Source organism: Vigna unguiculata, chromosome 3 (assembly GCF_037176805.1).
Source record: "Vigna unguiculata cultivar grain cowpea cultivar isolate G323 ecotype 2 chromosome 3, ASM3717680v1, whole genome shotgun sequence".
NCBI classification, from domain to species: domain Eukaryota; kingdom Viridiplantae; phylum Streptophyta; class Magnoliopsida; order Fabales; family Fabaceae; genus Vigna; species Vigna unguiculata.
The window spans coordinates 17,764,423-17,782,391 of NC_140794.1; the positions used below are offsets into that span (position 1 = coordinate 17,764,423).

Sequence of the window (17,969 nt, forward strand, 5' to 3'; positions counted from 1 at the left end):
CCATTACCTGTATTTATTAATTAAATATTTATTTAATTAATTAAATTTCGCGGGTCTTACAAGCTTCGCCAAGCAAAAACCAGTTGCAGACTGCCTGGCAGAAGCTAAAAGCCGCCAAGCGTCACACGCTCCAAAGGTCTCTAGAATTGAAGGTATCGCCTGATGGATCCATTTTCATAGCCTGACAAGACAATCCTCATCTCTAGGTGTAAGACCTGAGAAATTTAAATAATTAATTAAATAATTATTTAATAAATGCGGGTAATAAGAGCCTTTATGGCATTTAATACAAGTATTTGTGGCGTGAAAAAGTACTAGTTCAAATGGTTGAGAGTACTTTATTGTGTGAGAGAACTTGGGTTCAAGTCTTATGTATGTTAATTGTATGTTATTTTAATTGGTGCAATTTTTTTAGGTTATATATTGAATGGGAATAGTGATAATGTAATTCTGAGAATTTAGGAATTATCATGAAACATGAATTGGTTGAATTGGTTGTGCTTTGACTTTGTAATTGCAGGCTTGTGTGTTCAAGCCTTGCTCATAATGAAATTAACCTCTTTATTTTTGCTAGTATAATTGTGGTTTGAATGAGAAAGGGTGGGGAAACCCTAGAGATAGTGGACACAACCAAAGGGAGGCTGGGAAAATAGCCCATAATGGGTTGTTAAAGGAAATTATAGTCAATTAAAAGCATTTTTTTTATTTAATCATAATTAGGACCATATAAAAAGAGAAAATAAGGCAACTATGAGGGTTTTGAGACTGCAATTTCGTTAGGGGCTGAGAAGAGAGTTTTACAGAATCATTCTAATTGTTTTGGGAGTGTGAGAGCTGAGTTTTTGGAGTGGCAAAGGAAGGCTAATTGGTATCATAAAAAAAAAGGGGAAAAAAGACCATTAGGAGCAAGGATTTTCCAAGTAAGGGGAGCCATTTTCGTGTATACTGCTATGCGCATGTTTGAGAGCCATAGTCTCATAATTTTATGCCTTATTGACAAGGAATTTTTGTGCCTGTGTGATATGCTGTGTGAATTGATGTGTTGGCATTGTTGGAAAGGCCTCATATACATTTGGGTATGAATATGATGGGGGTATTTGCATTATATGACTGTTGTTGTTCAAGCTTAAAGTGATGGTTCAATTAGGTTTAAAGCATGTCCATAAGAATTATTGTTGCCTAAGAATTTTGTGATAATGTTTGGATTAGGGTTTTGGCCTGAAATTTTGGTTTTGTGCGCGCGTAAACAAGGAGAATGTCTGCTATTCTCGCTCAGGCAAGCAAGACAAGCCTAGACGAAACTAGCAGAGACACAAAACCTGGTTTGTTCGAGTATCTCGCTCAGGCAAGAGCATTTCGCCTAAGCAAGAAATCGAGAAGTTGTGAGGTTGTGCTCGAAGGTCTCGCTCAAGCGAGGAGCCCATGGATTGGGCGACAGAGCATCTCGTTCAGGCGAGAGGTACTCGCCTAAGAGAAATCATGACCTGATGAGTGTTTTTCTGCTAACTTGCCGCCTAGGCGAGAGATGTTTGTGTTGGGCGAAGGGAGATCTCACCCAAGCAAGATGAGCTCGCATAAGCCAGGCTTCGCAAGTAAGCCATTGTAGCACGCTTGCTTAGGCGAGAAAGCTTAGCCTAAGCGAGTCAGGCCTGGTCGCTTAAGCTAAGGCTTCTAGCCCAAGCGAATTTAGTGCAGTTTGTGTGCGTTATTGTATGCATTGATGTGGATGTGGATCATGAGATGTTGTGCCATGAGCGGATAGGTTCATGGATGGTGTTTAACACATGATAGTATGAGCGGGTAGGTTCATATCCAGTACTCTTGTGTGGGGATACGAGCGAGGTAGGTTCGTATGTTTCGTGCCCACACTTGAGAGATGTTGCTTGCGAGGAGGTACATAGCTTGTGGATCAAGTGTGTTGGACTATGGGTGGGCAGGTCCGTAGAGTAGGACTACGAGCAGGGAGGTTCGTAGAGGCAGGACCATGACCAGACAGGTTCGTGTGAGCATCATAAATCCTGAGTCTATGGCTAACCTTGTTATGTGAATTAAAGGTTGAGAAGCCTTTGGGTACTAAGAACTTGGCCAAGGTCTAACTATAACAATATAACTAGGGGTATTTATATTATTTAGTTGATGCGTTTTCCGTTTATTATTGAGCTCACCCTTTCTGTTTGTGCTTGGCAATGATCGTGTAATTCTTTATACGAAAGCAGTTGAGGATACAGGTGATGCTGCTAACACTTGAGACGGAGAGAGGGGCTAGCTTGGGATTCGAGCTAGGAACTTACTTATGTTTTCTGTTATCTTTATTGGATTTTGGAAATTGTAATAAGACTAGTTTTTTTTAGCTTTACTTGCTCTTTAGCGCTTTGAATAATTTATGAATTTTCTCGCAATTGGGAATAATAATAAAAGTTTGATGTTCTTTTCTTAATTATTTATTTTAAATAAGTAATATCGAGTAGGGATGTTACACTAAGCGTTAACGCTTCATGACCCCTCTATAATTGTAGCTATCGCCTGGCGGTTCAAACTTCACCGCTAGGCGCTACACTAATACAACGAGTTTACTGGTTATATTCCACCACATTTCCAACCCTTAAGAATCTAAATACAGTTGCCATTTCTCAATGATATTCCACAACCCACAAGTCATATGCAAACCAATTCCTAAGACCTCCAATTCAACTTAGGAAAACCTAAATATTCACCATTCAATATACCACACACATGTGCTTGAACAAAAAAAGACATTTGAACTCCTAAAAATTGCCCATAGTGTCCACCCATGCTTATATTTCACACAACAACACATATTCCCAAACTGTAGCCACAATTTTGTACTACTTCCATGTCCTCAACATCACAATCAAGATTCAATATTATGTCTTAAGCCATACCACTCTATAATGATTCCAATTTCACATATTTTCCTAAAGTCTGATACCCACTTCGACCCTCCCAGAAATTCCTCAATTCTCGCCTCCTAGGTATTGCCTGGCGGCAAGCCATTAGCCGTTAGGCGGTGCACCACTTTCTGTTAAAATTCCAGATTTAGTTCTACACTTTCGCAAACCCTCTTCCCCACAATCTATACCAGTCTCTCAATTATACACTCTATACACACCAATCATGTGCTTAAGTTCACAATTATTACATTAGATTGCAATTACACATAATGCTATTGTTGTTCATCACACAATTTGTATCCAACCTCAAAACCCCCAAATTCTCAAACCCTAATATGCATATATAACCATATTCATCCAATCCCCTCGCACCACATCGTAATTTCACAAATAATCCCTTCCCTCAATCAACCCATAATTAAGAACACCTTTTCCACCACTCAAAAACAACCTAGAACACACAAAACCCTAAATCGAGCCAATTTTGCTTGCGTCGCCTGTGGGTATTCATCGTCACCAGGCGGTTCATGTCAAAACCCAGAAACATGGTTGTTTAGGTTGGGTCGCCTGGCGGACTGTTCGTGCCACTAGGCGGTTTCTGGTAAAATCCTAGAAATCTTCACATAATGGTATGAGTCACCTCGCGGGCCGTCAATGCCGCCAGACAGTTTTTGGAAAATTTCTAGAAAACTAGCATAGAATCCAGAACAACTAAACATAATATTCATACAACTCATGCAATTTATACAATTACTATAAACATGACTAAAACATGAATTCAGCCAGCACCCCTAACCTGGTTTCGTTGCTCAAGTTTTGAAATTGCTAAAGTCTTAGGTGCACCACAATAATTCTAGCCCTTGTCTCCTTTCCAAGTTTGCTCTCAACCCTCAATACTCTTTCTACTTGGTGTCCAGAATACTCTTTCAACAGTCCTCACACTATGGTAGTCTCAAAAACCTACTCTTCTCCCACACAAAGGCTCTTAACTACATCTTAATTAGGTTGAATGGCAAGAAAACGAAAAATTACATTAAAAATAAGATTAACTGTCATTCAATGGTTGTTCTATCATGGTTTTCCAACCCCTTCCAACTGCCCTCTTAGACGGCTAGGGTTTTCTAATCCCTCTCATTCATACCAAAAAGAAATTTGGCAAAAAGGAACCTATTTTGCGTTAGTCAAGGTTCAAACGCACAACCACACAATTTCAAAAGCATGTGCACGACCAAAATAACCAATTCATGTTTCATGATAATTCCTATACATCTAGGATTATATTATCACTCATCATGATCAAACGTATTATTAAAAATAATAAATAATTAAAATAACACACAAATGACATACACAAGACTCAAACCAAGTCCTTTCATAATAACCAAGTATTCTCAACCATTTGAGCTAGTACTATTCCATGTCATAAATGCCGACATTAAATGACATAAAGGTTCCCCCTACCTACATTTATTAAATAATTATTTATTTAATTATTTAATTTTCTTGGGTCTTACAATGACCAAACATTCAAGTCAAATGTACTAACTAGATGATAGAAAAATAGTCACTGTCAGACAATGAAAGCTCTCTAAAAAGAAATAAAACAAAGTGATTCATTAGACGAATCAAGTATGAGTTAACCAAACCAATAATGTAGTCAAAGTTGGACAGATGAATGAGAAAATTTATCATACGAATCTACCTACATATATGATTCAAAAGATAATGCTAATAAGACAAAGTGAAACAAGAATCAACTAAAATAATTAAAGAAAAAGCCAAGAAGGTGAAGCTCATAAGGCTATATATTGGCCAAACAATTCACCAAATGACTATAGAGTTAAGTTTGATACATTGTGACTTAACTTATTTAATGAAGAAAATTTTGAACGTTAAAAAAAATATCATACCAACACTTTAAATATTAAGTACCTCCTTAAATGATTCAAGAATTAAAGAAAAATCCATTGATTAAAGATTTGATTAACTTAAAATAAAAAGAGAAGAAAATTATATTTGAAATCAACATTGAAGATTTGAATATCGATTAATATAAATATGAAATAAATTGTATTTGTGTTCTATAATAATCATCTATGTTGAAGCTAAAGAAAGAAAGATCTCATCACAAGGTTATATGGAAGATATCTCAAGGGCAGATTAAAGATTGAGTATGTGAAGAGTATCCCAATAAAATGATTACAAATAAGAAAATACTCTAAAGATATCAATGATGAAAGAATTACAAATATATGGAAAAAATTGAATATTTACTTTAAGGTTGTTAACTAAAGAATAAAATGAGTTGATGGTTGATCATTGTAATTTGATTACAAGTGCATGATTTTCTTTGTTATAATGAATTTGGAAGTTGTGAACATTTTGGGTTGGATGATTTATTGGAGTAAGAAATTTTTTGGTTGTCTTAAGGTTATGGAATCGAAGTATTACGTTGATTAGATGTTGGGTAAGTATGATTGCATATTTTGGATGTTTTCATGTGTTGAAAATGGGTTTTGGTTTGCTTTTGACGTTATTTTTTGGGATTTTGGGGTGCCAGGGGGTAGGCCTCTCGTTTTTGGGCGTTGGGCGCTAGGTTCAGGGCATCGGACACCATTGACTTTTCTAGTCTGTGTAATTTTCATAAAATTGTGTTATCGATTCATTAACCGCTGATTGAGCTAAAATTTTGACAATTGGTCAATACCATGTTGTGCTTTAGTTCGAATGGTGTGATCTTCGTTTGGATGTATGTGGTTAGAGATATATGACACGCATGATTCTTGTTTTTCCGATTGTATTGTGTTGATACTTCTGTTGTGATAAATTGTCATGGGTCTTGCTTGTAGTATAATGGATGTTTGAACATGATGAATTGATGGATGATGGATTACGTGAGATGATGTGATATGATAATGATGTGTGGTTACTTATCTAATTATGAGAATTATATGCATATACATATGGTATGGTATGATGTGGCATGATATAATGTAGTTGCATGTTGAGTTTAGGTATGTTAACCATGTGATGAGATGATGCGTGCATATATACACATATGTGATAGAACAATATGAATTGTCTCATAATTGTAAAACCAGATTGCACTTTTACCCAGATGACTTTGGTGAGTCGGGTAAAAAGAGATTTTATTCTACTGTAAGACTTTGGCTTAAGCTTAGTAAAAGTGCTTTTGCCTACGACTTTGGTGAGCAGGTAAGGGTTGTTGCTTGTAATTCTTATGGAAAGCAGGTAAGAAATTCTTTCCAAGAGGAGGCGGTGCGCATGAAAGGAAATGGTTAGGTGTGAGAGAATGATATACTATGTGATATTATTTGATGGTAACATGATTTAGGTGAATTATTATGTTGTGATTATGAGGTGAGTTGTATCATATCACAATATGGTTGTATATTGTATTTTTTTTTGGTTAAGCTCACCCATTGCAATTGTACTGGTTGTGTGATGATCGTATAATGTGTGTATTATACGGAAACATATGTGAATGCAGATAATAGTGCAAATGCATAAATGCGAGGAGACGCGATGGTGAGAACTTTGGGAGATTTGGAAGACTTTTGCAAATGGATTTCGAACTTCGTTTGGAATTTATTTCTTTGGTTTTTCTTAGATTTGACGAATTGTAATGGACTGTTTAATGATGTTTGGAAAAAAAAGTTATGGTGTTTCACTTGAATAAATTTGGACAAGTATTTATGAAGTAATTTTACTAAGTTTCTAAGTGTAGGATGATATTAAAGTTTTGTTTGGTATTGAAAAAATTTTTCACATGACATCTCGAAAGGGATGTTACAATATGAATATTCTCTTACAGTACCCATATCATGAATCTCAACCATTTTTTTTTACTTGTTAAAGCAGAACCAATGTATTGCTTTTGTCTCATAATATTACACTATAAAGTACAAAATATATATGTGAGTTCATTACATGGTGATAACATTCAATTTGAAACAAGGACGTCATAATATTATTTTAAAGTCGTATGGCATAGGGACAACTTTTCCACAAAATCTTAAACTAGTGAAGTCGTCATGCATGGTGACAACATTCAATTTGAAAGAAATCGTTAGGTGCAATAACGACTTTCAATTGGATTGAAATCGTCCTACATCATAACACCTCTAGTTTAACATTTATATATTAAGGATTTAGTTTGGTAGGTTTAACATTTATATACTGAGAATTTAGTTTGGCCATGGTAGTATAGTTTTCATTTCATTACATCAGTTATGGTTGTCATGTTTAAAGACAAAATATGATTGTCATTGTTGCAATTATGGTATTCTTATTCATTGGATTTGTTTCACATGTTGTAATTCAATTGACTTGTAATTTAGTTCATTGGTTTTGGACTGCCCCTACTTTGAAGCCATGTGTGGCTTGTCAATTACAAAAATGAATTACTTGTCAACTTTCTAGTTCATGTATGACATTTTAGATTTTAACGTTCTTGCCCCTACTTTAAAGCCCTGTGTATAGGGCTGGGCAAAATAAATCAAACTGCACTGAACTACCAAAAACTGTACTGAACTAAAAAACAGCTCGCATGAACTGCACTGAACTGAAAAATAGTTCGGACGAACTAAACTGAACTATTTTCCTTAAAAATAAATTGGACTGAACTGCACTGCGCTGCACTGCATTATAATATGAACTGAACTGTTATAAACAGAACTGTTTTATGAACTGTACTATATCAGAACTGAACTGCACTATTTTTTAACTGAACTACACTTATTTTTAACTTAACTACACTATTTTTGAACCGTTTTTGAACCGAATTGCACTAATTTTGAATAAACTTCACTATTTTTAAACCAAATTGTACTATTTTTGAACCGAATTGCATTGATTTTGAACTGAATTGCACTATGTTTGAACTGAATTACACTATTTTGAACCGAATTACACTAATTACATATGATTGTAATACGCAATAATAATATAAAGTTTATAATTTGAAAGTGCTTAGGAAATAATACTTGAAATATACATCATACTTCAATACACCAAAATCAAAATATTTATACATCTTAATACATATGATTATCATGCACTTAGATCAAAACACATACTTACACTAATTACATTGATAAAATGATTTTCTTCAACTAAAAGCATCATTGTTCAATCAATACACAAGGCCTTCAAAGTTTATATCAAGTAATGGAAAAAAAAATACAAAAATAGTACTATTTTGACTTCTACAGAATTTCCTAGTATTTTTTCTTTAACCATTTAACTTTTGTATGGTCTAAATTCACGTAAAAGCAAGCTAGAATAGGTTGGAGTATAATCGTTAGAACCAAAGAATAATAAATGGAGTAAAAAAAGCTTATACTCACTCAACAATATTTGCACAAGATAGCCCACTTGTGTCTATTCTTTTAACATGAGTAAATAATGGTTTTATTCTGGAGCAAGAAATCAAAAGAGAACAACCTAATAACCAAAGTAATCAAACACCAAACATTGGAAACAGGGAAAGAAACACTTGGGGATTGAGATTATGGAGATCTATCTTGGGAGAGGATTGCTGAATGGGGAGCTTTATGATCACTTTCAAAACACATATAATATATCTTGTGCTCGCTTATTCACTTCAGAAAAAAGAAAACAGAACATTCCTAACATTAGGTTGGGAGGGAGGAATTGTCCATAAAGCATGTTACGGGTCAGGGACAGATTAACCATCTTTGTCCAGTTTCTAATATTGGAAGGAATTTGTCCTGTAAGACTATTTTGATCAAGTTCAAGAACATGCAAATTGGTCATCTCTCCTATGAAATGTGGAATGGGGCCAGAAAGACTATTTTGTTGGAGCTTGAGGAATTTTAAATTTGTCAAGTTTCTAATTGAAGGGTGGATTGTACCAATGATAGAGTTGAGTTGCATATTAAGTTCAACCAGGTTGGCCATCCTTCCAATCGTTGGAGGAATGGTACCAGAAAGGTGATTTGATTGAAATAACAAACGCTCTAAGTTTCTCAATTCTACAATCTCTTTGGGAAGAGGGCCAAAAATGTTATTGTATTTCAAGTTTAGAATCTTCAAGGTAGTTAACTTGGTCATAGAAATGGGGATTGGACCACTAAAATTATTTGTATTCATTATCAACTCAGAAACTCTGGACAAGTTAGCAATTTGGTGAGGAATGGTATCACTGAAACTGTTGTTACTAACATCCAGAGTTAGCAGATTGGGAAAAGATGAGAAGCTTGGCTTTAGTTTTCGAAGCTAGCTTTCCACTCAAGTAAAGCACTTGCTTCCCTCACTTGGTTTTCATCAATGGTGGCAGCAAAAGAAAAAGTGGTGAAAAGTAGGCTTTAGAAGCATAAGAAAACAAAACTGGTATGGGAAAACATTGAAGGGACTTGATAAAAAGAAATGTATATTAATCCTTTTAGCAAATAATTAACAACTGTGTTTTCTTGGACTGAGTATAGGCTTTTGTTGTGTTTGCTGAGCATTCTACCATTCAATCAAAACTCAAAATCACAAATGAGCATTGCCTTTTATACTAATCATTACATTAAAATAAGCCCAAAAAAGAGTCTGATGTCGAAACCCAACCTATTTTGTTCAACGTTTGCAACAAATTGATTGGTAAAAAACTCCATAACATAAGCCTAAAACAGAGCCTGAACCAGAAACCCAACTAATTTTGCTTTCTATGTCAGCCTGATATGTTTGGTTGTTTCAAATCACAAGTTATTAATGCATAGAATGTTCAAATCACAACAATATAATAGAACAACATAAATGTTTTAATATGTAGCATATCTATTCCAGTAATCGACTTCACTGACCTGAAGTTGGAAGCCAAAAATCCTAATTGGGAGACAGTAAAATCTGAAGTGCACAGGGTTGTGTTTCTCAACTGGGTTTCATGTTGTTGACGAAGAAATCCCTAACAGGTTCATCCCAATAAAAGATTAGAATGATCGAATTGGAGAAAAAAGAAGAAGCGAAATGAAAACCTAAAGATAAAAAGAGATCACCTTCGACGACAACAATCTTCGACGACGGCGAAACCTTCGACGACGGCGAGGCGACGGAGACAGGATCTGTCTTGGTCGTGGTTGAATCTCGGTGGAGAAAAAAAGAAGAAGTGTGTGTGGACTGATTGGGATCGAAGAGAAAGAAAAAATCACACTTCAGTGTACTGGATGTGAACAGTTAACTGTTTGCAGTACAATTTTTCTAACTTTAACTACAAAATAGTACAGTTTTATTTTACTGTTAATAATTCAGTTATTTTTAGTTTAAAATAGTACAGTTAACTTAAGTACAATACAATTAAGTTATTTTTGTACAGCCCTACCTGTGTATAACTATTACCAAGAATGTATACCTAAAATATTCATTATTTTAAAATGGATTGATATGAAATGCAAGTTTTAATTAAATCCAAATTATATATTATATTATAGGTCCAAGTAGCATTATTAGGACCAATGTTCAATTGAGATTGCATTTTGTGTTGGTGATCTCAATGAAATCCTTTTCTATTTTCTCTATCCACAAGTGAGTGATGGTGGGTTATAGTATAATGTGACAAGTGTCAATAAATTCAAAGCAAATTAGTAAATAAATAAAACAAATCCATATCATGTGCAATTAACTAAATGTTTTTCAAATATTTTCCACCATACTTAGCAAATAATCCAAAAAATGTATTCTATAGATTTTAGTTAACAAATTGGGTCACCTAATGGAAAATACCATTACAACTATGCAAATATGAACTAAAACTAAACCACTGAACAATGATGCAGATTAATATAGGAATTAAACACATTTAAAAGCCATTGTAGAACGAAAGCTATTATAGAACCAAAAATACTAATTAGACTTGAAAACGTCTTTAAAAACACTTTATTAATACATTATTAACAAATGATGAGTGATTAGCTTGATTAGGATTTTTTTTGTTAGAATTAGAGATATATTCTACTTTGATTTAACATTTTCATATACCTCCCATTTCCTTGAATTCACTTGAAGGTATTGATTCTCGTATAGATTAAAATTTGCCTTAATACACTATGTTATATTTGTTGTCCCAAAACATGGACGATGTTTCTTTCTATCGTACTTGAATATATGGTCATTGCTATAGTGGTAAAAGAGGCTTGAATGAGTCTTTTGTAATAAGCGTTGAAGAGTTTGTCTCAACAACAAGACAATCTAAATATTTTGAACTTGAAGGAAGCATTAGATGTCATAACATTAAATGTGATTGTACAAAGATTTTAACAGATAAGATTGTTAAAGTTCACCTTTATAAAGAAAAAGGGTTCATACCAAATTATTGGATTTGGACATTACACGATGAAGATATGCCACATGTTGATTTACATTTGTTTAAGGTTTAAACAATGGTGTACATATTGTTTAAATGGAACAATTGTGTGCACGAAAGAAATGGTGAGTAATGTTCTGTGTTAATTTGAATCAGCCCAATGACACTAAGAAAAGTGTCCTAATGAATTCACTCAAAGGTTTTGTTTTATAATTTGTTGACAACAAATCAACTTTAATTTGAAGGGCGATAGATTCTAAATTGTTAATATGTGTTAGACTTCTATATAAGTTCTTTAATTTTGTGACATTTTTCCATGACTTTTAGATTTCTTCCATCTATAGTTGTTTCGCAAGCTATCACAACAAACAAAAGTTTCTTCATCCTTAATCAACATGGAAAGCAATACCCGAAAAGGATAAATATCCTTTCAGGCAACATTTTAAGGTAACATGTTCTAACTTATTATGCATGTAAATTAAGATGTTAACTACTTAGGTTTTATTTAAAGAAAACTTGTGGTAAAAATGTATGTGGAGATTTTTATATTTGCATTTCATATATTAACGTTTAATTGTCTTATTATTGTATATGATAATTAAGTGAAAATCAGAACATGAAGTTCAAATTAAGAGAAATTTCATCACTAAAGTATCTCATCAACTATTTAAAATTTTTAAAGATCTCAAAATAGATTCATGATGACGTGTGGAACAATAAAAATATATTATAAATTTACATAAAAATTAATTTTTATTTATTAAATAAGCCCAAGGTCAGAATAGGTCCTATTTTACAAATTTCTGTAATTAAATTTCGAAGAATCTGATTTTTGTAATTTTGGAAATGATATATTTTTTTCCAAAAAATGAAATTTCAAATAAACAAATTTAAAAAGTTATTGTTTATTTTAAGACTTAAACCCAAACCACCATGGCTAAATATAGAAAGGGCAATGACCAAAATCCCCACTTCCTTCCAGAATATTCTCTGTAAAATCCAAAATCAGCACCCACCAGTCCTCAGATGCACAGCAACAAATAGAGAGTGTGTTGTGGTGTGTCGCTACTTGTGAATTTGAGCCACCATTTAAGACTATAACACATGCGTGATCAATAAGCCATTCCCTTTGTGCCACATTCCTCATTAACCCTAGATCTTCCTCTTCAAGCTCCTCCCTTTGCGTCACCCCAACTCAACCACCTTCTCACTTTCAATCTAACATTCACCCTTTTCAAACCCAGATCTACTCAATTCAACAATTTTTACCTTAACGCTCTTATAGATTTCAACGCCAAACCCATTTCATATTAACCGTTTTTTTCACTCTTTGTTGGCCTGAATCATTTCTGGGTGATCTTGTTTCTGAACAAGTTTGCTGCTTTTTTTGCTTTTTTTGCTTTAATTGTTCTGAATTCTGCGTTTCATTTAGTGGGGTCCTCTTGAATTGCGCTGTTTTCTTTTTCTTTTTTCTGTTATAGACTCGTTGTTTCCTTATCTAGATCTAATTGTGCTGGGGTATGCTTTATATGCGGTTGTAGTATATTCTTTGTAGTGAGTTCTCATGGCAATGCCATCGGGAAATGTGGTAATACCGGACAAAATGCAGTTTCCAAATGGTGGAGGTGGTGCCGGTGGCGGTGCTGGCGGTGAGATCCAACAGCACCATTACCGCCAGCAATGGTTTGTTGATGAGAGGGACGGGCTTATTGGCTGGCTGCGAAGCGAATTCGCTGCTGCCAATGCTATCATAGACTCCCTATGTCACCATTTACGTGTGGTTGGGGACCCTGGGGAGTATGATATGGTCATTGGGGCCATTCAGCAGAGGCGGTGTAATTGGAACCAGGTCCTGCTTATGCAGCAATACTTTTCTGTGGCTGATGTCACGTATGCACTGCAGCAAGTGGCGTGGAGGAGGCAACAGAGGCCTCTGGATCCAGTTAAAGTGGGTACAAAGGAAGTTAGGAAACCTGGTCCGGGATACCGGTATGGGAATAGGTTTGATCCTGCAAAGGAAGGTTATAATTCTAGTGTAGAGTCTTATAATCACGATGGAAATGCCACGTTTCCCAGAGGCATGGAGAAAGGGACTCCAACTGTTGAGAAGAGTGAAGAACGTAAATCTGGTAGCAAGGTTGAGAAAGTGGGGGATAAGGGTTTAACATCTGCCGAGGAGAAGAAAGGTAAGAATGGCTCAATCAATCTGTTTGTTGCGCATTGTTTTGTTTATGCTACAACATGGTGAATCCAGAACTGAGTTATTGTCTTTATTACAGCCTTTTGTGTATTGTTGAGTTGTTTGTAACCTTTCTTTGTTGATAATCTTCAAACAATATGTGATAAAGGCTTAATGATCGAGTTTCTGGGGCATTCACGAAAACTAATTGAATCAGCCTTGTGTTACTGGTGCAATTTAGAAGTAAGCAGTTTTGTTCAACTTGGCTTCTTTTACCGGGCCTTCCAAATATAACGGTTCTGATCATTTTATGCATGTGTTTGCATAGAAGAACACAGTTCTGATACGGGGAAAGTAAGGAGCCTCTTTTTTTAATTCAACGTTGTGGAAAGACTCCTGTTCTATTATTAAATTGGAATACATGCAAAAGACAAATCATAGAAGACTCTGATTTTTTTTCTGACCAATATTTCGAAGGGTTGTTCATTAAATCAAGATTGTTGTTTTTGTTTCTTATGATCTGGTGCCTTCTGCCATCCTATTTATGGAAAATAGAGGATAAGTTCACTGATCATTTACACACGAGAAATGCCTGCACTTTATTAACTTCTTTGCTCTCTTGCTTGTGTGAGAAGATTCTATTATAAAGCATCAAACTGATGGCAACTTTAAGAGCACAGGGTGTTCTGAAGTATATTTGTCCAATTTAGAATCTGAAGCTGTTGTTGTAAATGATGAATGTATATCTAATTCTAAAGGTTTTCTTCCTCCTCACAATGATGATAGTGAAGATATATTTAATGTCATGGTTAACTTAAAAGAGTTGAGGGCAGCAGAGTGACTCTAGTTGTATTGCATTCATGATTTGTGAAATTATTTTTGAACTGTACAAACCTCCTTTTCTGGGACATGAATGTGATGTACTTAAATTTGGGTACAAAATAACAGAAGTGTACGAACTGACCCCCTTGTTTGATATAGACTGCACACCGTTAATTAATTCTCATGCACTTATAAGATGGAGTCAGCTTACAGTTCTTGTGTTTCTATGCAGATTTTTTGTATAATATGTTTATCAGTAATCCTTATCCTTATATTGTAAAATCTGTCTGTACTGATGAGTGTGAAGACAGCTTTTCTTTTGCACTTTTGCCCTTGGTAGTATATGACTTTACCCTTATTTAGTACTTTTTTAACATTTTCTAATTATTAATTACTTTAAATTTTATATTAAAAATTCTTCTTTCTTAAATCTTTTTTACCTATTCTTTGAAATTAGTACTTTTTTTTTTTTTAAATTTTGGTCCTTTTTCTTAAATTTCTTTGTTTTACTTGCATACTTATTAGTTACAAGATATTTAACTCTTGTGAAATGCGTTTCCAGGGAATGATTCTGATTCTGTGGAAAGTCAACATCAAAGCCAAAGTTTTTCTACCATAGCAAAGACTTTTATTGGCAATGAAATGATTGATGGGAAGATGGTAGGGTCCTTTAAAATATCTCTTTACTTTTGTTGATGTGATTATTTCATGATGTGTATATGCCTTCTCATAAGTTTTGTATTATTTTCCTTCTATCTTTTATATTCTATATTTAAGATGTCCCATTTTCTTTCTTCACTTTTAGGTGAATGTGGCTGATGGACTGAAGTTGTATGAAGATTTATTTGATAGCACTGAAGTTTCAAACCTTGTTTCATTGGTCAATGATCTAAGGATTTCTGGGAAAAAAGGACAGTTACGAGGTAAATGTACTTGATTGTCACTGTTTCCCTTTTTAGTAGGACTTTTTATTGATAGGAAATAGGTGTTGCAATTTGCCAGCAGGTCCTTTGTCCATGTTCTTTAAGTTGTAAGTTTCTGTGAAAAGATGTGGTTGACTTGTATATATTTTCTCTTTGGTTCGTCTCAGTAGTTGAATAGTCATGGGCAAAGAGTCAGCTTGCACTATTCTTGGTTAATAAGAATTGTAGAGTAGTATACGTGTCATGAGTATTGACATTAAGTTGTCTATTTCACTCAATGTGGAGCTTCTTGCATTAGCAGATGCATCACAGTTTCACTCTGTGGATAGGAGTTAAGAGGAGAGAGATAACATACTTTGGTCCCTTAATATTTTGTACAAGCGTACCGCAGAACAGTTTGCATTGTCTGAGTACTGTGACATTCTTCTATTTCTTGACTATTGCTATCATTGATGTTAATATATCATTCATGTCTGTCAATGATAAAAAAATATTGAACTATTGAAGAGCAAAGAGAATACCTTAGCATACCCAGGAATTGAACAGTAAGGTTTGCAGCGGACAAATAAGGAGATAAGGAGCAAAAAAGAATACACATCACCGTATTTTATCTGATATTCATATTGGTTGATGCCCAATTTGAAAAACTAGGCACTTGTAATGCATAGGCGTTGATGTTCAGTATGATTCTTAAATTTTATGTTTATATCTCCTGCTGGGAAATGATTTCACCATAGATCATGCAAACTTATTTTATTTTTAAAAATATGTTTTTTAGTTGCTGAATATTTTCTTATAAGCAGGAAATCAGGCATATGTAGTTTCAAGAAGGCCCATGAAAGGGCATGGAAGGGAAATGATTCAGTTGGGTGTTCCAATTGCTGATGCCCCAGCAGAAGGGGAAAACATGACAGGAGCCTCCAAAGGCATGTTATTGTGTGATTTTCTTTGGATCAATCTACTATAGTTTGCAAAAGTTTCTTACATGCAGTCTTTTGCCATCGTTGTATTAATTTTTTATTATGTTTTACTAATTGAATTTGGCAGATATGAATGTGGAACCTATACCTTCCTTGTTTGAAGATATTATTGAGCGTATGGTTTCATCACAAGTAATGACTGTGAAGCCTGATTGTTGCATTGTGGATTTCTATAATGAGGTTGGTTTCTTTAACATTCTATTTTTTATGTGAAAAGCTAGCAACACCGGCGCGCACATTAGTTTCAAAACTCTATTATTGGGTGAAATTCATGTTGGAAGGTCCCATATGAATTTTATTCAGTAACAAATGGTGTTCTGAAAAGAGTGGCAAATAATGTTTTGCTGGCATTCTACTTTTTCTATTTATTGTGGTATTATTGCAATCAGATTTGCTAATCCAATATGGTTACACAATTCTCCATAGGGTGATCACTCACAGCCCCACAGTTGGCCATCATGGTTTGGAAGGCCCGTTTACATCCTTTTTCTTACAGAATGTGAAATAACTTTTGGAAGATTAATGGCCTCAGAACATCCTGGGGATTACAGGGGCAGTCTCAAGCTTTCTCTCGTTCCAGGGTAATGCTTCCAAACGTTGTCTTTTACTATGACATGATATAATATTGTTTGGAAAGAGTATGATCTTAGCCAAGTTGCAATTTATAAGAATTGTAATTTGTTTCTAGTTACCGCAACGATACATGTGTAATATAATCTGAAATTTGAGCACCCCTTATGCTGATTCTACTCTTGAGATCTGATATATATGATTTTTGTTTGACTCTGGTTTCTGTAGGTCCCTTCTGGCTATGCAAGGGAAATCCTGTGATTTTGCGAAACATGCTCTTCCTTCCATACGCAAGCAACGCATACTTGTTACCTTCACAAAGTTCCAACCAAAAAGGTCAGTACCAAGTGACGCTCAGCGTGTTTTCTCAGCAGCAGCATCTTCTCAATGGGGTCCGCCACCAAGCCGATCTCCCACTCATGTTCGTCATCCTGTAGGCTCCAAGCATTATGCTGCTTCACTTCCAACTACTGGAGTACTGCCAGCTCCTCCCATTCGACCACAAATTCCAGCTCAAGTTGGCATGCCACCATTGTTTGTTACTGCTCCAGTTGTACCTCCCATGCCGTTTCCTGCACCTGTGTCAATCCCACCCGGTTCCGCCGGATGGACAACAGCTCCTCCTCCAAGACTCCTTGCTCCCGGCACAGGAGTCTTTCTACCTCCACCGGGGTCCGGTAACTCATCGCAACAGTTATCAGCTGGTACTTTGGCTGAAGTGAATCCAAGCATGGAAACTCCAACCATGCAGGAGAAGGAGAATGGGAAAACTAATCATAATAGTACTACTACTACTACTTCACCAGAAGGAAATGTGCAAAAGCAAGAATGCAATGGCCATGCTGATGGACCTCAGGATGAAGCAGCCCAAGAGTCATGGCAGGATAGCAAGGAGAAAGCTGCGTAACGTACATAGAGAGAGAGAGAGAGGGAGGAAAAGCTTATGAACTTAAGTTGAGTTTGAGAGAAATGTAAAGGGCGGCAACACGAGATGTGATCATACTGCTGGAGATAACAAGGGAAGGAGGTAGAACTTTTGGTTCTCTACAAATCCTTTCTTTGCTCCATTGCTCCACTCTTTTTTGGTTGTCTTCAAATATCAACTCTTACACGAAGGGAAACGCATTTTTAATACTAATTTTGGTCTTTCCTATCTTATTTTATTTTAATGCCACTTGCTATTAATTTTTATCTCCTAGTAGTAGTAGCAGTGTGTGTGTTCAAAGCATGAAAAATGGCCTGTTTAGTCGCAAA

General features: G+C 35.2%; 1 protein-coding gene across 1 annotated transcript; it reads left to right on the top strand.

Moving 5' to 3' along the window:
- Nucleotides 1–12,536: 12,536 nt before the first annotated feature.
- LOC114177762 (RNA demethylase ALKBH10B-like) lies at nt 12,537–17,853 on the top strand. The gene is made up of 7 exons (XM_028063271.2): nt 12,537–13,427; nt 14,805–14,902; nt 15,048–15,165; nt 15,969–16,091; nt 16,213–16,325; nt 16,572–16,726; nt 16,944–17,853. The coding sequence occupies exons 1-7, from the start codon at nt 12,806–12,808 to the stop codon at nt 17,620–17,622; spliced, it is 1,908 nt and encodes a 635-aa protein (XP_027919072.1). The 5' UTR covers nt 12,537–12,805; the 3' UTR covers nt 17,623–17,853.
- Nucleotides 17,854–17,969: the final 116 nt, after the last annotated feature.